The sequence below is a fragment of the Sinohyriopsis cumingii genome, chromosome 1 (genome assembly GCF_028554795.1).
Source record: "Sinohyriopsis cumingii isolate HCF-2022 chromosome 1, ASM2855479v2, whole genome shotgun sequence".
In the NCBI taxonomy this organism is placed as follows: Eukaryota; Metazoa; Mollusca; class Bivalvia; order Unionida; family Unionidae; genus Sinohyriopsis; species Sinohyriopsis cumingii.
Genome location: NC_142961.1, coordinates 4,081,276 through 4,105,841, shown reverse-complemented (window position 1 = coordinate 4,105,841; position 24,566 = coordinate 4,081,276). Strand labels below are relative to the sequence as shown.

At 34.9% G+C, this 24,566-nt stretch overlaps 1 protein-coding gene across 1 annotated transcript in view; it reads right to left on the bottom strand.

Moving 5' to 3' along the window:
• Nucleotides 1-24,566, bottom strand: part of LOC149806331 (laminin subunit alpha-like) — a 246,986-nt gene that overhangs the window by 132,979 nt on the left and 89,441 nt on the right. The window contains exons 27-36 of the mRNA XM_089951669.1: nucleotides 22,671-22,786; nucleotides 20,530-20,738; nucleotides 19,967-20,097; nucleotides 15,495-15,565; nucleotides 13,409-13,553; nucleotides 10,472-10,612; nucleotides 8,139-8,294; nucleotides 6,956-7,060; nucleotides 2,179-2,262; nucleotides 1,295-1,416 (exon numbers count right to left, since the gene is read on the bottom strand). Of these exons, the coding sequence (XP_089807795.1) occupies nucleotides 1,295-1,416; nucleotides 2,179-2,262; nucleotides 6,956-7,060; nucleotides 8,139-8,294; nucleotides 10,472-10,612; nucleotides 13,409-13,553; nucleotides 15,495-15,565; nucleotides 19,967-20,097; nucleotides 20,530-20,738; nucleotides 22,671-22,786 (1,280 nt within the window). The remainder of the gene's footprint in view (nucleotides 1-1,294; nucleotides 1,417-2,178; nucleotides 2,263-6,955; nucleotides 7,061-8,138; nucleotides 8,295-10,471; nucleotides 10,613-13,408; nucleotides 13,554-15,494; nucleotides 15,566-19,966; nucleotides 20,098-20,529; nucleotides 20,739-22,670; nucleotides 22,787-24,566) is intronic.

Genomic DNA, 24,566 nt, shown 5'->3' with positions numbered 1-24,566 from the left:
CAACATAAAAAGATTTTTACAGATTTAAGATTGAATCCCTTCTCCACCAATCAACTGTAGTTCATTTGATTGCACCTCAGTAGATTCAAGTTCATTCCTTGATTCCAACACAAGCAAGGTAAGTGGGTTGGTAGTAGTTTCATAAAAGTTCTCCCCTTTCGTCCAAGGCTGTCTTATACCAACATCTGAGTTTTATACAGTTATCATAAACTATGAGAATCTGATGTACAGTCAAGCTAATATTAATACAACTTTCAACTTTTTGGTACTTAATAGTTTTGCTGCTGTACATCATCTGATTTCCTGTACATTCGACATACCTTCCTGTACATTTAATTGACCTAATCTCCTCTACATCAAACTTACCTAATTCCCTGAACATTAAACTGGCATGATTTCCTCTACATCAAACTTACCTAATTTCCTGTACAGTAATACCTTGTGCATTCGCTTTTCTAGATTCGCGAAATTTTCATTGGTACCCTCTACGTAATGTTTTCTTTATTTTATTGAATTGTACCTTCGTTATATGACTTCTGTGACATATGAAGTTTACCTAATTTACCTTCCTGACAATGACAAAGAAAACGTCAGTCATTAAGTTTACAGTCCCATTTGTTACTTGGTTTTACCTTACTGTGAGTGCAAAAGAAAACGGCAGCCAATGAATTAGTATAGGGGTAATATTAGTATACATGTACCGTACTGTAAATGTGCTAGTGTGGCAAATACCCATTAGGCGATACTGTACTCTATTTTTACGTCAACCATTTATTTCTCTTTTTAAGGGTAATGTATTAAGCTAACTTTTAAATGAAATTAAAGTGCTTTGGGAGCATGATTTGGGTCATATTTAGGGTTTAAACCCTAGAAATAAGCATTTATTAGCATTTTTAGTGACTCGTACCAAACATTCGCGATTCCTCCTGATCCGCGACTGGTTCTGGAACCTAACCTCGCGAATGTTTGAGGTATTATTGTATATCCAACTGACCTGATTTCCTGTATATCCAACTGACCTGATTTCCTGTATATCCAACTGACCTGATTTCCTGTATATCCAACTGACCTGATTTCCTGTATATCCAACTGACCTGATTTCCTGTATATCCAACTGACCTGATTTCCTGTATATCCAACTGACCTGATTTCCTGTATATCCAACTGACCTGATTTCCTGTATATCCAACTGACCTGATTTCCTGTATATCCAACTGACCTGATTTCCTGTATATCCAACTGACCTGATTTCCTGTATATCCAACTGACCTGATTTCCTGTATATCCAACTGACCTGATTTCCTGTACAAACGAGTAGTAGGAGGCTCGGATATGCAATGCCCGAAGGTTGACCAACACTGTCATGAACTGCTCACGGCTGACCTCTAAATTGCTGTCTGCATGGTAAAACTTGTACTAAAATTAAACCACAAATTCATGCATCAGTTACAGATATCACCAAGAAGAAGAATAAATGGGCAGGAAAGGTAGCATTACATCTTTGGGTAAAGAAGGTAGCTAGATAGGAAATATAGGCACACAGGTAAGGAGGTAGGAATATCAACTGAATGAACATGGATGTAAACATATGTACAACCTCATACATACACAATATATATTTTTCCAGAGTAATTTCTCACCAAGGTTATATTCTCATTTATTCATCAAGAATTTGTATTCAATTCAAATTTCAAAAATCTTATAAATAAATATGGAATACATAGAAAGGTTTAGAACATTCCCTCTACAGATGTCAACTCCTAGCTTATATATGGAATACATAAAAAGGTTTAGAACATTCCCTCTACACGTCACTATGACAAGAATGTCTTTACCATGTTTTGAGAGCTTTAAACTTCACCTATCATCCTGAGACAAACCCTATCCTGTATTTCCAAAATACTGTTGAGTACAAATTTAAAGCCCAAAGAAAAACATTTGGACACACTGAAACAACTGAGATAAAATCATGGAACTTACGGGGCATTCTTTGAACCATTCATCTGATTAATCAAGAATCATATCTAATCTGGATGGTTTGAGATTGAGTTTTCTGTTCCAAATAGAATAGGTATATCGGTTTCATAATAAGCAATTAGGTTTCATAATAAGCAAATAGGTTTCATAATTTCAAGTCATGTGTTGTTATACAGGATAACTCAAAAACCACTGACTTACCTCAAAGAGATTAACAGCCATATTAAAATAGACACTAGGTGGAGGTTGGGCTGCAGAGTGGTATACGATAGTCATGTTCTTACCCTGTAACAAGGAAAGGAAAAGCATCATTTCATAAAAGTATCAACAATAAAATCAGATCTCAATCATATGACTACTAGTCATCACTGTAATTACTTTTTCAGTCCCTGTACACTGTAATTACTTTGTCAGTCCCAGTACACTGTAGTTTCTTTTTCAGTCTCTGTACACTGTAATTACTTTTTCAGTCCCTGTACACTGTAATTACTTTTCAAGCCCCAGTAAACTAGATACTTTTTCAGTCCCTGTACACTGTAATTACTGTTTCAGTCCCTGTACACTGAAATTACTGTTTTCAGTCCCTGTACACTGTAATTAATGTTTCAGTCCATGTAAACTGTAATTACTTTTGTCAGTCCCTGTACACTGTAATTACTTTTTCAGTCCCTGTACACTGTAATTACTTTTTCAGCCCCATCACATTGTAATTACTTTTCAAGCCCCAGTACACTAGATGCTTTTTCAGTCACTGTGCACTGTAAATACTTTTTCAATCCCTGTATAACAGCTTTCTTTTTGAACAAACGTGAACAAAACTTGTTAGTTTGTGGCACTTTCAAAGTTAAAATGTATTTCATTTCCAAAACGTTTGTTAGAAAAATGCTTTATGGAATAACAAAAAGTATAAGTTTCAGACTTACCTCCATTGAATGTATAAATTGATATCTCATTAACATTACTTAATTCATTACATTACTTGGCCCCTATCCCACCTACAGTCATGACCTGTAAACTGCATTCAGTGGTCAATCATGCCTATTTAGTCAAGGTGTGTTTACTGCATTCAATGTCCAATCATGCCTGTACACATGGTGTGTTTAATACATTCAATGGCCAATCATACTTATTTACTCTAAGTGTGTTTACTGCAATGGCCAATCATGCCTATACTCTTGGTGCATTTATTGCAATCGATGTCCAATCATGCCTGTATTCATGGTGTGTTTACTGCATTCAATGGCCAATCATGCCTGTACTCATGGTGTGTTTACTGCATTCAATGGCCAATCATATTTATTTACTCTAGGTGTGTTTACTGCAATGGCCAATCATGCCTATACTCTTGGTGCATTTACTGCATTCAATGGCCACTCATGCCTATACTTTTGGTATGTTTACTGCATTCAATGGCCAATTATGCCTATACTCTTGGTGTGTTTTCTGCATTCAATTGCCAATCATGTCTGTACTTGTAGTTTGTTTACTGCATTCAATGGCCAATCATGCCTTTACTCGTGGTGTGTTTAATGGCCAATCATGCCTTTACTCGTGGTGTGTTTAATGGCCAATCATGCCTTTACTTGTGGTGTGTTTAATGGCCAATCATGCCTTTACTCGTGGTGTGTTTAGTGGCCAATCATGACTAGTGGTGAACTGTGGTAGTAAAAGCATCTCACAAATCACAAACTATCACAGGCTGAAATCCCAGATTCAGAATGTTGACCCTGAAATCAATTTCCAAGTGTTGACTATTAACTTGTTTATTAAGAACAATTAATACAAAGTCTGGTCATATTTCATTTGTACATGTATAAGTCATTGTGTCCATAAATACAGAGAGGTACAATACTGAATGCAGTGAGAGTTGAATTGACCCCAATGTCAACCAGAAGTTTGTTCTGTACTTATTCTGATCAACTGTATGCAAGTGCTTCACTCTCACTCTTCAATACTAATAACTGCAAATCTGCTTTCAAACATGAGAACAGACTGGTTTTTGTCTGTAATTTGTTACATAATGGCTTCCCATAGGGCAAACATAATGGATTCCGTCTGTAATTTCTTAAATACCTGCTTCCAAACATGAGAACAGACTGGTTTTTGTCTGTAATTTCTTACATAATGGCTTCCCAGAGGGCAAATAGAATGGATTCTGGTGGCGCTATACAGTTTCGCATTTTGCATAGGGTTAGGATTTTAAAGAAAAAGAATGTCCCCGGCTTTCCTCACTGGTTATACTGGCTATTTAAAAAAGACCTTGTATATCTTAGGTATAATGCAAATAACCTTTAATTCCCTTTATTTTGGTGTATGATTGATGGGTGTACTATGGGTTATAGAGTATACAGCTTGGCCTTACTTCAAATGTGCACCTTTCAAAAAAGTGCTAGCTCTACTTGGTCATTTTCACTTCCTGAACTTCAGAGGTAAATTGTATAAAAAAGAGCCAATAATTTTTTTTACATTTTATATATTTGGTAATTCATTCATTGCACTTTCAGAAGCTGGTATTGTCGTGTCTGGCAAAATTCATTTTCCCTATTTTAATAGATGCTATGTATAGTGTACTTTAGACTAATTCAGACTGATTTTTTAACACAAGGGAGCAGTCATTTTAGTTAGCAATGTGCTTAAATCATGTAAAATTTCCAAAAGTACAATATCCAAAGGAAATATCATCCACATTACATTAATGTAGCATAGAGGTATGCAAACATTCTCTCCACTGTGCATGTTTTAAATGCGAACTACTTCACCTTACATACGTCACTCTCTCAAAAGTATATATTATCTGGTAAGCGCCACCATAAAGAAGATATAGGTATTATTTTTGTATGATTTAATTATGCTTATATGGCTGAAACATTTAAGTCGCAAGCATCAAAACAATCCTTCTGAATAATTCTCCTTCCTTTTCCCCCACAGAACAGTATTTATGAGTGTCAGTCTCTAACAAGTCCAGCCTCCCCCCCCCCATGATAAAAGTGAGCTATTTTAAGGATGCACATTACATTTTGTAAACACAGCAACCAGTGTTATGCTGAATGACAGGAACATGAAACTAGTCAGAATTATTTCTGAGATATCAACAATGATTTTTACAATTAGAAAAGGGAGGTAACTCATCAGGTTCCTAAAAGTCAAAGGTCAAAGTGTAAAATATTTGCCTATTGTTTAATATGGAAGAAGCAAATTCACTTTCTCTTCATTTATTTTTTTATTTCATTGCAAATAAATGAAAAGAAACATTTTCACCATATATTTCTGTCACTTATTGCAACAATTTTAAATTTAAGTTGACTCTATTCCTATATTCTAAGACTTCTAATTTCCCCATAATTAAGGTCACTACCCAGACAAACATACCTCATGGCAAATTATGTAAGCAAGAGAAAAATGATCATAATTAGCTTATTTTCATGCTTAACATCAATATGAATGTACCATTTTATTCAGAACATAATACATAATTATATGAAAATTAAAAAAAATAATTGCAAACATTTTTATATTTTCTTTAAGGTGGCACTATACAGTTTCGCATTTTGCATAGGGTTAGGATTTTAAAGAAAAAGAATGTCCCCGGCTTTCCTCACTGGTTATACTGGCTATTTAAAAAAGACCTTATATATGTTAGGTATAATGCAAAGAACCTTTAATTCCCTTTATTTTGGTGTATGATTGATGGGTGTACTATGGGTTATAGAGTATACAGCTTGGCCTTACTTCAAATGTGCACCTTTCAAAAAAGTGCTAGCTCTACTTGGTCATTTTCACTTCCTGAACTTTAGAGGTAAATTGAATAAAAAAGAGCCGATAACTTTTTTGCATTTTATATATTTGGTAATTCATTCATTGCACTTTCAGAAGCTGGTATTGTCGTGTCTGGCAAAATTCATTTTCCCTATTTTAATAGCTGCTATGTATAGTGTACTTTAGACTAATTCAGACTGATTTTTTTAACACAAGGGAGCAGTCATTTTAGTTAGCAGTGTGCTTAAATCATGTAAAATTTCCAAAAGTACAATATCCAAAGGAAATATCATCCACATTACATTAATGTAGCATAGAGGTATGCAAACATTCTCTCCACTGTGCATGTTTTAAATGCGAACTACTTCACCTTACATACGTCACTCTCTCAAAAGTACATATTATCTGGTGAGCGCCACCTCTGTCTGTAATTTCTTAAATACCTGCTTCCAAACATGAGAACAGACTGGTTTCTGTCTGTAATCTCTTACAAATGGTTCTAGAAGGGCCACATAATACTATTTGGAAACCAACCTTTCATATAATATGGTTTAGGTTGTTAACATTGTGAACTTTTTATATTTCAATAACAGCTGAGTCAGTAAAAGTTTATTCTGGGTGAGTACCAGTTGTTAGTACTTGCCTGACTCATTGAATTCATTTTTAGATCTTGAACCCATCCATAAGTTGTTTAAGATTATCACTTATGCAGCCATTTTGAAAGTTAGATCAGCATCATTTTAACACTGGACCAACTACATGTTGCAAGAAGTGTCTGTTCAGAAGGAGCCATCATGAGATGTAATTTGATGATGATAACTGGGATGGCTATATTGGGAGGTGACATCCACACTATTTTCATTCAGGACCATTTCTGATGTCAGACTGGCACCATTTTTACATAGGACCATATTCAAGTTATATGAGGTCTTTAAGTGAAAACCACATGTTCCAATCCCCTGCTTGTTAGGAAAAGTAGTGATAAGATTTTGATGGTCACTGTTTTGGCAGTGTTGGATTTTCCCAGAGCACCATTTTAATACCAACTAGATCTTAAGAAGAAACTTGTTCAAAGTTTCAAGGCCCTCTTCCCAATATAAAATAAATAACTACTGACAGATGATGGACAGATATTGGATGAGTGACAGGCTAAACACATAGATCCATTGCACAAGATATTCTGGTGTTTTTAGAAGTACTGTTCAAAACCCCCAAAACTTACAAAAAGAATAAGATCTGGTCCATTCAGACTTTCTGTATATATGGAGTCATTTCGAGGCAACACATAGATAACTTTGTAGCGCAGCTGTCCACCGTAGGATCTGACCTGGTATAATAAGAAACAAACTATTTTAAATTTAATTCTTTTTTGTGACATGTCATTGTATTATAGCAGGAATGCTAATGCATGTAAGGAGTAAAACATACAAATCCTAACATGCATTAAGGAAAAATCCACTTATTTCACAATTCATTGAATTATTTAGTCTGCTCAAATGTAACAATGATTTATGGTAGTTGCTTTCAGTAAGTATGACAATAAAAGTACATGCATTTAAAAGATTCAAAGCATAAGCGCTTTTTAAATATAGCTATATCAGTATGCAAAGAAAATATATGATAATACCAACAATTCTTAACTCTCTATTACTCAGAATTAAATGTCAAATTTCCTACTGTCATTTGTGTGAGAAACTGCAGCCAAGAAGAAAAGCAAATTGTCCATTTGTTCAAAAATTGCACCTTCCATTATTTGTGTCAAAGAAAACAAACTTTATCTGGTAATATTTATAAGAAAATTTAATGATATACCTGGTTACAATTAACTTAGCATATGAATGATCAACAGCTGTAGGTACGTCATTCCAGGACACATACTTTCCTGTGAAAATGATCTGTGGTAATCAGTGTCCACAAACCACACAAAAATGCATGTTATATGACTTTCAACAACTTAATGCAAAATTAAGACAGAAAACCGTATCACTGTTAATGACTTGGACAACACCATTCTGCTGACTGAGATATGATACCAATGTATTACAATCTGCTAACACAGGTAAAAAAAACCCAGATACATGATGTAATTTATTAAACCCTAATTTTCATACCTTACTACAAAGTTACATGATGTAATTTATTAAACCCTAATTTTCATACCTTATTGCGAAGATACGTGATGTAATTTATTAAACCCTAATTTTCATACCTTACTGCCAAGATATGTGGTGTAATTTATTAAACCCTAATTTTCATACCTTACTACAAAGTTACATGATGTAATTTATTAAACCCTAATTTTCATACCTTATTGCGAAGATACGTGATGTAAATTATTAAACCCTAATTTTCATACCTTACTGCCAAGATATGTGGTGTAATTTATTAAACCCTAATTTACATACCTTATTGCCAAGATAAGAGTCTGGAGCTGTCCAGTACATGGAAATAGAGGTATCTGATATTTTGTTAAGGGTGTCCAGGACTGCTATGGTTGATCCTGCTTCTCTGACCTCTCCATCGACTGTGTTGGTGATCCCCCAGTCAAGCATGTCCATGTGCTGTAATTTAAATACGCTAAGCTAACGCCGTGCATAAACCACAAATCTGGAAATTCTATCATGCAACCAATCTTTACCTAATCTATCACATTACAAAGAAATATATTATTTCTATACAATGAAATTTTCAACCTAAGGACCAACATTCAACTTTATGTGGAGTGCCACCATTGTCCACCTCAGCATTATTATCAAACCATTATGTGGAGAGTGATTTTCAACCTCAGGAGTAACATCCAACCTTATGGTGTGCCATTTTCATCCTCTGGAGTAACATCCAACCTTATGGTGTGCCATTTTCATCCAGAAGAGTAACATCCAATCTTATGTGTGACATTTTCATCCTCTGGAGTAACATCCAACCTTATGGTGTGCCATTTTCATCCAGAAGAGTAACATCCAACCTTATGGTGTGCCATTTTCATCCTCTGGAGTAACATCCAACCTTATGGTGTGCCATTTTCATCCTCTGGAGTAACATCCAACCTTATGGTGTGCCATTTTCATCCTCTGGAGTAACATCCAACCTTATGTGTGCCATTTTCATCCTCTGGAGTAACATCCAACCTTATGGTGTGCCATTTTCATCCTCTGGAGTAACATCCAACCTTATGTGGTGCCATTTTCATCCTCTGGAGTAACATCCAACCTTATGTGTGCCATTTTCATCCTCTGGAGTAACATCCAACCTTATGGTGTGCCATTTTCATCCTCTGGAGTAACATCCAACCTTATGTGGTGTGCCATTTTCATTCTCTGGAGTAACATCCAACCTTATGTGTGCCATTTTCATCCTCTGGTGTAACATCAAACATTCAACTATTAAATGGAGTGAAATTTCAACCTTACAAGTAACATCCAACCATTTTGTGGAGTGCCATTTTCAAACTCAGGAGTATTAAAGTATAAAATATTCTTGTCACAAATTGTCCATAAAATATTGTAATGATGTCATAATGTCAGCGTGTGTGTGCATGTTTGTGTGTGTGTGATTGTATTTTTAATGCAGCTTTAACAATTTTGCAGTAATATTGTTACGATGTCTGCAGTGTGACAGTTTATATAGTGATGTCTAGCACAGGGGCACCATACCACAGACATGTAGCATTATGTCCCCACCCAGCCACATTATCCTGCAGCAGGCCAAACAGTCCTAACACTAGCCTCTTAATGCTGAGCGCCAAGTGAGGCAGCTGTTAGTACCATTTTTAAAAGTCTTTGGTATGACTTGGCCGAGGTTCGAACTCGTATCCAAGGCAGACACTCTAACCACTAGGTCACCGGAGCGGTTATGTCATAATGTAATGATGTCATAATGTAATGATGTAATTTGTAGTGATTTACAAATGAGGACTACCTTAAAATTGGCCATGTCATAATGTAATGATGTCATAATGCAATGATGTAATCAGTAGTGATTTACAAACGAGGACTACCTTAAAATTGGCCATGTCATAATGTAATGATGTCATAATGCAATGATGTAATCAGTAGTGATTTACAAACGAGGACTACCTTAAAACTGGCCATGTCATAATGTAATGATGTCATAATGCAATGATGTAATCAGCAGTGATTTACAAACGAGGACTACCTTAAAATTGGCCATGTCATAATGTAATGATGTCATAATGTAATGATGTAATTTGTAGTGATTTACAAACGAGGACTACCTTAAAACTGGCCATGTCATAATGTAATGATGTCATAATGCAATGATGTAATCAGTAGTGATTTACAAACGAGGACTACCTTAAAATTGGCCATGTTGATACTATTTGTGCTATTTTTTTATACACAGTGTGAAAATACTATACATTTCAACCCTGAATGAGATGACCCTTCATCCAATCAGTTCACTATGTCTATGATACTACTAATAATAGTAAAAGTATTTATTATTATTATTATTATTTAAAGAAAAATTATCCAGGCAAGGGAAGAAAGCTGATCCTGATCTGCTCCACTCCATGGTTATCAGGTCTACCCCTCTGGGAGGCAGTCCTGAATTTCAAGAGGTATCGGGTTACTAAATGAACTTACTTACTTGAGGTTGGAGCTACCACAATGGGCAGTAGTACTCATGCAGATTACTAAATGAACTTACTTTCTCCCAGTTGAGGTTGGAGCTACCACAATGGGCAGTAGTACCCATGCACATTACTAAATGAACTTACTTTCTCCCAGTTGAGGTTGGAGCTACCACAATGGGCAGTAGTACCCATGCAGAAACACTTTGTACATCCTGCAGGATTGCCGGGATCCAGGTTGAATGTCTCAGGCATGCATGTGTCACATCGTGGACCAATTACATTTTTCTGCAAAATAAAGACGTAGGAAAGAATGTAGTATCCTAGTGTTACTAGAGACTCCATCTTTGTCCAGCCTGTACTCTATTTAGCTAAAAAGTAAACAGCTTCAAAACTGATGTCAATCTAAGGTGTGAAAAATATACAGACAAATGTACAAAAGGATGCACATGCACAAAGATTTCTAAGTGTTTCTTGAGCTGGCTTCAAAAACTGTTTGGCACAGTGATGCTGATTTCATCACTGGTAGCAGGGGGAGTGTCAACTCAGTGTTAACATTTTTTGCAAAAGCATAACTCTAGAACTATAGTCTGATTATACTTTCTGCATAAAAAAATTTAGTGAATGAGAAGTGCTTACTTCATTAAAGTGAATTTTACCCATGGGGTGGGTGAGGTAGAGATTGCTTGGGAGGGGGTCAAAGGTCACCCTTAATTTGTCCATAGTTTTATAGAATATACTGAACATTTGCTATGATGCACATATATTCCTTTAAAAGAAAGTTAAAATAATTAACTTTTAACTTTAATCTTTAATATGTGTTTACATTCATCTGGAAGAGTTGATCTTCATAAAGATTATTTGAAATTCGTCATCTTTAAATTTTCTTAACTACCGAGAAGCACTATTTATTGTGCTGACAAGATGACAACCCACCTATCCATTCATCATGATGCATGCATATGTATATATTTGGAATACTGCATAAGAAGACTATTCTTTAACCCTTTCCTGTGCATCAGTCTGGAGGTTTAACACCTCGATTTGCACAGGATTTATCCATCTCGATTTGCACAGGATTTATCCATCTCGATTTGCACAGGATTTATCCATCTCGATTTGCACAGGATTTATCCATTAATTTTAGTATTTTCCATTGATTTAGTATTTTGAGTTTACTTCTTGTGCAATAATAATTTTCTTTACAGTGGGACATTTGTTGTGGGCATTGGATGGATACTGGGTATACTTTATTTCACCATGCAATGGATGATATGATTGGTTGCCATGGCAACCAAATCCAGCCTAGAATGTGTAAAATAATGACAAAAGTACATATTCTAAGCATTCATTAAGTTTAGCCTTCTTTCCCAATCAGCCATGTTTTGAATTAATTTAATTTATGATTGAGAAAAGTGAGATTTTTTTAATGATTTGGCTTGGAAGTACCACCAAATATAGCCACAACAGGTATTTTGTTTTCAGTGAAGTGTGAAGACTGAAAACTGAAAATCAATAATCAATAAAGTTTACATTTTGTGCATATATTTTTCTAGATAAATATGAAGAATGTGTGACCAGTTTTGCTTTATTGCTTCATCAGATGATTGAATCTAATGAAGCAATAGAGTGAAACCAGTCACACATTCTAAGTGTAGGTGTTGTTTATTTTATCATTTATCAAGAAAACCTGGACAACACCATACGATTCATGAATAATAGAATGACTTATTTAAAAACAACAATGGAAAAATTAGAGAAACTGAGGAAAAATTTATTACACATACGCTTTCTTAAAAAGTGTCTGGAAGATAATCTAGTGCCAAAACAATTATGTTTAAAACCAAAAATTCATATTGGGAATGACACAACATCAAAAAAGTTTCAAGAATCTATTGACCCCCTGTTGGAAAAAGTATCACTGGAAATATGTGAAAGACTAAAATAAAAACATTAAAGAAGAGTATTCAAGTTAGGCAAAGAAGTAGAGGAACAGAGATGAATTAAAAACTTTGATAAAAGGCAGTACTGGAATTTTTTATGAAGAACTTTAAAAAAAAATGGAATCTAAAAGCTACTGTCAACTTCACTTAAAAAATTACAGAATTTACAGACAGAGAAAAACAATTTTTCAGGAAAACAAGAAAAATCATCATTTAAAATTACTAGAGATAAATCATAAAGATACATTCAACAACCAAATGAATCAGTAGTGAAAATTAAGTTCGTAAATGTCAAAACTAAATGTACAGGAACTAAGAATCACACAATGTTAAAATCGCTTCTACTGCCCACTAACCCATAGCCAGAAATTATGTTAAAAATTATACTTCTGTAGGGGGCACTGTTTCTCAATTAAAACACATCTGATGGTGGATCATAATTTTTTAAAATTGCTTCTCTTGTGGGTTTGTTGAATTTGAAAGTGCCTTCCCCCCGGGGGGTATATGTTTTACAGGAACAGCCCTAAAAACTAAATGTACAGGAACTAAGAATCACACAGGGAACAAATGATGACCAAGAAATGAAAATGAAATGAACATGCATCATCAACATCAAGAAGAACCAATCAACCAAATCAGACAAAATAAATAAACCCATGCAAAACAATTCCATGACTGATCAATCAAAAACTTAATAGCCCCAGGCACACAAAAAGCAGCCTATGATGATGCTGTACAAAATGGAGCAAAGAAAATTACACAGGAATCCAATGTAACTGCAATAGCAACATTAAAAAGACTAATGGAAACACTCAAGGATCTGTTGCAGACAACACAAACAGAAGAAAGAATAGGAGATACAGTAATCAATTCAACGGGGAGAAAATTATCACAATAAATTAATATGGCAATGAATTGCATCAACAACAAAAAACAAAGTTAATTTAAGCTTAAATGCAGAAAGGAAAATATTGTATTTTTAACACTAAGTGAGGTCAATAAAATAAAATTCATTTATCAGTTAGCATTTCTCATTTTGTGAGGTTCTGGAACAGACATGTACAGCTAGATGGTACTGCAGAATTAAAAATGCATCAATCACAAGCTGACACCTGCAAAAAAAAATACACTTTCTCCTCACCTTACACAGGCACTGAGCTGTAACAGAGTCACAAATGTCTTCAATGGTGCCATCATGATCACAGTCGCACTTGCGGCACAGTGGGAATGTATGGAATCCAGCCACACAGTGATCACATCGACGTCCTTTAATGTTGGGCAAGCAGCTACAAAATAACAGAAAGTACAGCTTGCTAAATTGACAAGTGTCAATCAATTGCAGTTAATCCATGATCCACATGAAACACCAACTAAGCTAACTGTCAATCACCTGAGCAACCTCATTGCCTGCTTACAGATAACTTGTCCAACTGAAAGAGAACTCTGTAACCATGATGGATTATGCTATATAACATAAAAATTCATGTCACTGTAACCTCCAAATTTTTTAAACCTGATTTTGAATACAATATACTATATATCCAAAAGTATTCATAGTGTATACAGTTCTCAATTATTATAATACAGTAGTTCAGACCCATTACTCCCAACTGCATTATATACAAAACCACAGTATGCCCAGAAGTATCAAAAACTATGTGTGTACATGTGGAAGAGAGAGGGATAGGAAGTAAGAGACCCATATGTCATGGTTTTGATAGATCAATTCAAGTGCAATGGTTCAATTTTTGGTTACATGGTCCATACCAGAACCATTTTATATCCAGAACTGCATTATAATGAAGAGCTCTGTAATGTAGTCAAATTGTAATTGAAAACTTTGAGAACAAAAGTTTGTAGGCTTGGAGAATTTAATATACAACGAGGGTGTGAGCATGGTTGATAATCTGTTCATCACTTTAAAAGTACTTTATGATACATAAATCAGCATGTTTACAGTCAGCCAAACTCAGATTGTTCCAATATATTTCAAAACACCAGATTAACCTGACAGCTGAATAAGGTATCTGATCTTGATATGAAATGTTTCAAATATACCACAGCTACATAAAATCCAATAATAATTAAAGTAATATTGTATAGAAAGAAATGAACCAGACAGAGGAACGAAAGGTTGGATGGATGGACAAACCTAATTAAATGTTATATTGTACAGAAAGAGATGGACTGGACAGAGGGAAGAAAGGTTGGACGGATGGACAAACCTAACTGAATGTTATATTGTACAGAAATAAATGAACCAGACAGGAAAGAAAGGTTGGATGGATGGACAAACCTAATTAAATGTTATATTGTACAGAAATAAATGAACCAGACAGGAAAGAAAGGTTGGATGGATGGACAAACCTAATTAAATGTTATATTGTACAGAAATAAATGAACCAGACAGGAAAGAAAGGTTGGATGGATGGACAAACCTAATTAAATGTTTCCCACTTTTTTTTCTATGATAAACTTGGACAAAAAAAAAAGCATATAAAAGTAGGACATTGTGTTTTATAGAATGAAGCCAGAATCTGCCGGAAAGATGTGGGCTGGATCACAATGTCCTCATGAAGGCTTTTCTATAAGATATTGGTTCAACATTTTTGAGAACAGCAGAGGCAGTCTGAATCTATTATTGTCACGTGTAATACTTTCAACTTTTGGCATTTATTGGTTTTAAGGTATAGCTCTGAGGGAATATCTACAAAGTGTTAAGTGATTTTCTACATCACATCGACTTAGCATTACCCTTTCTTGTTTGTTATATCTCCCATCCCAGCTGGTTTGAATGTAATGCTGCTGGTGAACTTAGTCGCTTTGCTCCAGCAGTTAAAAAGCCTTCTCAAAAAGTATTGCTTTAAGTTATTCATTTGCTTTTTTTTTCCCTTCTTTATTAAAGGTATGGTGCATGAGCATGCCCTTTTCTTCATCCTTCTTCAGCAAACAATCAAGAAAATGAAGACATGAGAAACAGAAAAGTCAAACTGAAACAGTGAGAATTTAGCCTTGTTATAGACTTCAAGCTGTCTATCGTATATACTCACTTATAAGATGGATCCAACTGCAGACTACACAGACCCAGATCTTTCACTGCATGTGTCAGCAGATCTGGGTCTGAGCATTTTGCAAGGACAATATGTTGTTTGCAATTGGACCAGCCTTATAAATGATTACCGATGACTTTATCTTGCAAGCTCTATCTATGGATATGATAGCCTAACCTGCACTGTCCAGTTGCTTGGTCACAGTTCATGCTGCCATCCTGAACTCCCTGCTGGTTACAACTGCACTCCTGCAAACAAAAATACATAAATAATTACCACAGAGACACACATATGCGTCATGTTCAACTGCAAACAACAGAGACCCTGATCATCCACAGAACAATACACCATCAGATCAGGGTCTATATTATATGTTCCCTCATTACTCTTCCCAAACTGCACTGATCCAGGTCTGCCATCCAATTATCCAATGGCAGATCTGGGTCAACGCGGTTTGCAGTTGGATAGGACTTGTACATGATCACGGTAAATATAATTTTCCTGTTACTAAAACAAAGATAAAAAATATCTACAAACGAGTCCTATGGAATGCAGTGTCAAGCACATGAAAGATGAAAGGTGTTGAGCAGGCAAGACACAAATCCTTAAACACTAGTTACAGATTTTAAGCATAAAATAACATGGTCCCAAAATTTCAACTTTTTGCATAAGTTACATGACTTAACACCTTGAGGGAAAAAAAGTCTTAACATAACTGACCTTTGACCCTTTCACCCCAAAAATGCCAGAAATGTAATGCATGCATCTCATCATTCATAGTCTCATTTGAAAGATGAATACAAAGTCTGAAATTGTCATTGAAATATCATATATAGTCATCCTCCTAAAATTGTCATTGAAATATCGCGTATATTCATACTCCTAAAATTGTCATTGAAATATCACGTATATCATACTCCTAAAATTGTCATTGTAATATCATATATTCATCCTCCTAAAACTGTCATTGAAATAACATGTATATTCATACTCCTAAAATTTTCTCATCTGCAAATCATAATACATTTTTTGAAAAAGTGATCTTTCTGTTACTGTAACATTTGCTCTTGGCAAAGTCAATTATATTCCTCAACTGAAGAATTTGAACACAGTCAATATCTTGTGACTCCATCCAAAAGCTTTGTTTCTGTTTACCCTTATCCATTGTAAATGTCCATTAATTAACACTTTTACACATGTTCATTTGAGCAACTACAGCAATAATAATTGTAACAGTTGTTCATGATTACTGACAAGGTCTTGAGATAAAAATTGATCTGATAGTCTGGAGTCCTTGATTCTACATGCAAAGATAATGGCTGCATTCTTGGAAATTTCCAGTGTCCTCTTATCTCTGATTAGCTATTTAGGATTCATCTAAACTCTGACTGGCTATTTAGGATTTATCTAATATATACAACATACATGCCAACCCCTGGCGAGGAAAAGGTGTAATCCAAGAGGACAAATAGAGTAATCCGAGCAGAAAAAGAGTAGTCCACATATAACATAATAAAATTCAATGAGTATATGTACAAAATTTTTTATTTACCCCTTCTGGTCTTTTTTTATATCAATTACTGCTTCAAATTTTCATATATAGCACTTTGAGCTTTAAAACGCAACAATCTCTCATATTCCATTTCAAAACACTTTGTTCCAGCTGAGATTATGAATGTTTTGCACACCAGTTGAGAACCATGTGCTGGGTTATTACAGAGCATGTATCTGAATTTAGTTTTACTTTTGGTAACAATACTGAACAATCTATCACAGTCAGCATTAGAATGGTAAAGAACCAATATTCCTTTCATAAGCTGGCAAAGAAGAGGAAATATATATCTTCCAGTTATTGGATCTTTTAGCTGGGAAATAAGGTGCCATTGCACATCAACTCTGTCTGCATGAAGTACATTGTCAGGTAGAATGCCAACTTGATACTTCAGGGCTTCTCCTTCTAATGTATTAGCAGCCTTTCCTTCAGCTAGGTGCATCATATGATAGGGACAACCTGATATGTACACTGATGGAGACATTTTTCAAAATACAGAATGCAACTCCTTTATGAATTCAAGTCATCACTGATTTATTATCAGCTGAAAACCCCATACAGTTCTGCCAACTTACGTTTATTCAAAGCAATATCAAGCAAATAAAAAAAAATGTTTTCTCCAGTGGAATCTACTGTTAATACTGGTAATGAAAAAGAGCACTCTGACTTTGCCCTTTTCGTTGTCAAAGTCTCTTACACAGACTGGGTACAACTTTTTGTTAACATAATCACTGCTCCTGTCTGTTGCAATACTAAATGGCCCAATTTTAATGGCTTCTGCATTTTAATTGAAATATCTTCTGTTTAACACCTAACAATATTAGATGATTTTTTTTCTTGCAGATGCATATTTTCTGCAATTTTGGAATCAGAAAACATCCGTTTGAACAAAGGACCAATGTTGTCATCTAGTAATAGTCTGTGCGTGTTCTATTAAGAACTTGGTAAATAATGCCTCTGCATTTATTAGTTCTGCTTTTTAAAAAAAGTTACAAGTTAACTTAGTATTGGAGTTTGTAAAATGAGCTAATTCAAGGTTTCTTTGTTTTACCATCATGACCAATATTAAGCTGCCCTAAAATGGAACGCTGTATTGTGTAATTCATGTAATCATCCTTGAATCATTTTTTTTGTCTTTTTCTAATCCATCTGTGAAATTATTTGAAAAACATTTTTGCTCTAACACACGCATCTACTTGAATAAATTTAGCTTGACTTTTAGCACCAAATACCTACAGAATGGTTCTGTATCAGATACAAATTAGAAGAAAAAAATCTGCAAGCAAAGATTAAAAATTAGAAAACCAGTCTGTTCTCTCCTAACAGCCATATAGCTGCTATAAATAGAAAACGAGGTCAACAGTTTAAAAGTAAAACCAGCATGTTTAATGTTAATAAAGCAGCTGCTATAAATAGAACATAATACTGTCAGGAAAGTGCAAGCAAGGACGAACAAGCATACCCCTATATCGTAGTTATTTAGAAGCCAGCTTTTCTAGAACATGTATGGTCTGAAATAATAATGGGATGTTAATAAAAATAAGAAAACAAATTATTAACATTTTTGGGAGGGAGACATATCGAAAACGCGTAATCTGAATATGTTTAAGCAGAAGGCGTACTTTAGTGAAAAAAAAGTGTAATGATTATGCCAAAAGTGTAATGTTTGGTATGTATGTATACAAGCACATGTCACAGAAAGATCCAGAAAGCTGGGAATATTTTCCCATTAGATGGCACTAAGAACTGACCACTGAAATTGTGCTTGTATGGAGATGTGGCTGATCACTGAAACACACTCTGATTGAAATGTACTGGAGGCACTAAAACAAGCTTACAGTGAAATGAGGTGTGGGTTCCTGGCACAAAAGTGAGTTCAGGGTACCATGTTACATTGAAATGAGGTGTGGGTTCCTGGCACAAGAATGAGTTCAGGGTACCATGTTACACTGAAATGAGGTGTGGGTTCCTGGCACAAGAGTGAGTTCAGTGTACCGTGTTACACTGAAATGAGGTGAGGGTTCCTTACACAAAAGCGAGTTCAAGGTAACATGTTACATTGAAATGAGGTGTGTGTTCCTGGCATAAAAGTGAGTTTAGGGTACCATGTTGTCTAACAGTACTAGAACATGCAATGATGTCAAGGACAGTCCTCTCAGATCCAGCCCTACATAATGAATTTACCATATTTATCTATGTATAGTGGACAACAACCTGCAAATACCACACTTACAAGTTGCTGCTGTATAATGCAATAAATAGCATAGACTATTATTCCATATGCTGTCAAGTCCTAATACATCATGAGATAAGTTCAATGCGACCCTGTGTCATATCTTTATGTTTGTTAGTATAATTACTGCCTCTCAACTGCATCTGTATGCTTGTTACTTAAGCCATCAATTCTCAAATTCACAGATCAACATCATTGTTAACTACTACATATTAATAATAGAGCAAAAATGTGGAAGATGTTTTTTTATACAGATAGACTCACCACAACAACTGTTTTCTGTAAGAAGGCAAAACATATACCATACACAGTTCAATTTCATTAACTCAAACACTGAACACTCAGATATAAAGGGGAAAAAATGATCTTACAAAATAGAATGACCTCTAATGTGGGGGCAACCTGGTTACAATATATAATCTTGGTATCAATCTAGATGGCCTTATAAAAGGCAGGGGTGGGGATGGAGATCTATCAGCAAAGGATCCTCTTAAGAAGAGGACCACTTTACTGAGGCATCACTTGAATGAAGTGTTCAGTACATGTGCAGAACATTGTCTATTCTTTGACCCGTATTAACTATATATATGTATCATCTGTGACCCTGATTAACTATATATATGTATCGTCTGTGACCCTGATTAACTATATATATGTATCGTCTGTGACCCGTATTAACTATATATATGTATCGTCTGTGACCCTGATTAACAATATATATATGTACAGTCTGTGACCCTGTTTAACTATAAATATGCACAGATGCACAGTCTGTGACCCTGATTAACATTATATATATACAGTCTGTGACCCTGATTATATATATATATATATATGTATGTATGTATGTATGTATGTATGTACCTCACATCCTATTAATTGGTCATAACCATAGGTCTCTGCAATGCAGGTGTCACACCTCTCTCCAGTCACTCGTGGAGGACAGATGCACTGACCAGTCAGGGGCTCACATAAACCAAATGGACAGTTACAGGCTGAAAAAGATTTGCAAAAAAAAATGTTCTAAAGTTCTTTTTATGCAGGGAAAATGTATAAATATATTTGGAATTCAGTTCATTTCATGGAATTATTTTGAAGGGGAAAGCAAACATTTAATTCAAATTTGAAATAGCTCCTTTTACATTAACCATAATCAAGTCATCATAATGGTGGCATGAGAAATTGGAAAACAGATATTACTCAAATAGCTGTCCTGTGGGGAGAAACAAAATTTTGTTCAACCCACCTAGCCAACTTTGGTATGGTGTGTTGGGATAGAGAAAACTGAAATATTTTAAACTGTGACCTTATATAAAAACCTAAAGATTTTAAAGACGCATACATTTTGCTTACTTGAAAGCAGTAACATTTAAGAAGGAACAGATATCACAATTTCAAAAAGCTTATTAAGAACAAAATTTACTTACGTTTACATCTGGGGAAACCATAATACCCTGGTCTGCAGGCTGAACATGAACGTCCAATAATATTGGGCCGACACTCGCACTGTCCCCCAAAGTTATCACAAGTGAAACTTAGAGAACCATCAATATCACAGTAACAATCCAGGGCTCCATTGTTGAAGTCAGTTGTCAGGGTGAAAATATTATCCTTACAGAACTCAGTCACTGGATCACTGCAGAAATAAATTATGATGATTCTGATAAAATAAGTGCCGGAAAAATGTGTGAAAATTTTGTTCAAGTAAATAAACTAAACAAATCCTGGTGTCATTTTTCAGAATTAATTACTAGGGGGAATGAATGCATGCAAAGTGAGGTGGAAATAAAAAGTCAATCCTAAAGATGAGGAAAAGTATTACTGAAACCACTAAGACAAATCAACTGGGGAAGAAAATTGTATGTATCATTATACCACAAAGACAAATCAACTGGAGAAGAAAATTGTATGTACCATTATACCACAAAGACAACTGGGGAAAAAAATTGTATGTATCATTATACCCCAAAGACAAATCAACTGGGGAAGAAAACTGTACGTACCATTAAATCACAAAGACAAATCAACTTGGGAAGGAAAATTGTATGTACCATTAAACCACAAAGACAAATCAACTGGGCAAGGAAATTTGTATGTACCATTAAACCACAAAGACAAATCAACTGGGCAAGGAAAATTGTATGTACCATTAAACCACAAAGACAATCAACTGGGGAAGAAAATTGTATGTATTATTAAACCACAAAAACAATCAACTGGGTAAGGAAAATTGTATTTACCATTAAACCACAAAGACAAATCAACTGGGTATGGAGAATTGTGTGTATCATTAAACCACAAAGACAAATCAACTGGGCAAGGAAAATTGTATGTATCATTAAACCAAAAAGACAATCAACTGAGCAAGGAAAATTGTATGTATCATTAAACCACAAAGACAAATCATCTGGGCAAGGAAAATTGTATGTACCATTAAACCACAAAGACAATCAACTGGGGAAGAAAATTGTATGTATCATTAAACCACAAAAACAATCAACTGGGTAAGGAAAATTGTATTTACCATTAAACCACAAAGACAAATCAACTGGGTATGGAAAATTGTATGTATCATTAAACCGCAAAGACAAATCAACTGGGCAAGAAAATTGTATGTACCATTATACCACAAAGACAAATCAACTGGGTAAGGAAAATTGTATGTATCATTAAACCACAAAGACAATCAACTGAGCAAGGAAAATTGTATGTATCATTAAACCACAAAGACAAATCATCTGGGCAAGGAAAATTGTATGTACCATTAAACCACAAAGACAATCAACTGGGGAAGAAAATTGTATGTATCATTAAACCACAAAAACAATCAACTGGGTAAGGAAAATTGTATTTACCATTAAACCACAAAGACAAATCAACTGGGTATGGAAAATTGTATGTATCATTAAACCGCAAAGACAAATCAACTGGGCAAGAAAATTGTATGTACCATTATACCACAAAGACAAATCAACTGGGTAAGGAAAATTGTATGTATCATTAAACCACAATCAACTGAGCAAGGAAAATTGTATGTATCATTAAACCACAAAGACAAATCATCTGGGCAAGGAAAATTGTATGTACCATTAAACCACAATAACAATCAACTCTGCAAGAAAAATTGAATGTACCATTAAATCTATTGACTGGTCACTGAAAGCTACAATGAAGACTAAATTATGAACTGTGATTACCTGTTGCTACTTGTTGCAACCAAGGAAGGAATCAAATACTGCAGCAAAGAAGAGTTAAAAAAAGTTGTTTTTTATTGCAACTGATTAGTGTATAGCAATGTGCTCTATTGCCCCTTGAATTTCTATCTTTGCTTTTTAAAATTGTGAGACACCATGAAAATATGGAATGTAAGGATTAAGCAAAGGGGAATGGGCATAGACTGGGAAACTCATATGTTTACTAAACACTTCTTGCAGAAACTGACCCTTTTTAGTGACCATTAAATGGATATAAATATGTTTTAACTTGTGTATAAACTGGACTTAAAACAGAGAGAGATGGTTGAATTTTATTTACATATTGAATTATTCCCTCTGCATATTTGACTTACACAATCTGGAATCCTTCATCCACACATTCTCCGATGAAAGTTGCAGAGTTGTCTATTGGCTGGAAGTTAAGGTCCTGAGGATTGTACTGGTTGGCTGGTATCAACATCATGTAGTCCTGAAATTGATGTCATGTTACACTAACTCAATTATAGCATGTAAATATTGTACATCAATCATTTTAAATTGTCTATATTATCTTTCATTTTAATTTACAGCTCATTTAGCAAGATTCTGTAAATCAAGTTTCAATACGTAAATGATGTTTTTAATAATAGATTTGCCTTTTCCACATTTTCGTAACATTATCTATTTTATTAGAAGATGCTAATCTTATATTGCATCCTGGAAACCTAAAAGATCGAGCCCTTCAAAGGGTTTGATGCTGTACTAAGTGAAAAGAATTTCCAAATTTAAAAATAAGACCATTTCTTCCTTTTAACTGTCAAGTGTTGAGACCATTTCTGATATTCTTCAGCTATAACAAATATTCAAATTAGCTGCTGTGGTGCATATACTGGATGTTGGTTTGGCACCATTTTCATTCAGGAAAATGAAGACATCATTTAAACTGTTTTGGTCAAAACACCCTGCCATAATGATCATCCCTTCAGGGGGAGTAGAGACATGATTTTTAGGACAGCTGCTGTGGCGGTCATATCGGATGTATGCCTGGCACCACCCTATGTTGATTTAGCAATCCATTTGAATGGAGTAGAGATAATATTTTCATGATATAATTTTCCATTCTGGAGTAGCAATAACAAAATTTTCTAGATGGATGCTCTGGTGGTCATACTGGACATCAGTTTGGCACCTTTTTAATTTAAAACCAATTTAAGACATCACAAGAAGTCTTCTAATGAAAACCCAATACTGATAGGACTATCCATGCAGGAGGAGTAGCAATAATAAATATGGTGGCCATACTGGATTTTAGATATGCAACATTTTCATTTAGGATCAACCTAACATTGAAAGAAATCTTTTTTTTGAAAACTATGTTGATATTACCATCCATGTAGAGTAGCAATAACAGAATGTTTAGGACAGTAGCCAAGGCAGCCATATTAGATAATAATAATAATAATAATAATAAAAATAATGAGGACTTTGTATAGTGACTAATCTTTAGAAGCTCTAAGCACTTTACAACATTAGACAACACCTATAAGATAGAAAACATAATATTATTACAAAAACAAACACCATGAAATTAGAAAAACATTAAAAAATAAAAAACATGATGAGAATATTTCAGGTAGGAAACATTATTAGGTCTTTAAGTTTGTTCTTGCAGTCGAAATAAGTGAGTTTTGAGAGCCCTCTTGAATGTGATCACTGTGTCTTTGTGTCTAAGTCCAGTGGGCAATTCATTCCACGTTGCTGGGCCCTGGTATGCAAAAGAACGCTGTCCATATGACTTTGTTTTCATAGTGGGAATAATGAGTATACGATTGTCAGAAGAGGAGCGTAAGTATCATGCTGGTGTGTACACATGGGTGAGATCGGATAGGTATGTTGGACTAGAGTCTGACAGTGAAACGTAGCACAGAGAACAAATTTTGTGTTTGATTCTGGATCAAATGGATAGCCAGTGTAGGGTACAGAGCAGCGGGGAGGTGTGTTCTGATCGTGGTACTCTAAGTATGATCCGAGCAGCTGTGTTTTGAACTTTTTGAAGTTTCTGGAGTAGATATTGAGACGAACCAGACAGAATTAAGTTACAATAGTCCAGTTTTGAAAGTACAAATGAACATACACAATCTCGCATCAGCACCATTTTCGTTTTGAATCAACCAGACATCATAAGAAGTTTTTTTGTGAAAAACACAATAATGATATCAACATCAATATAGGAGGAGTAGCATTAACAAGATTTTCAAGATGGCTACAAT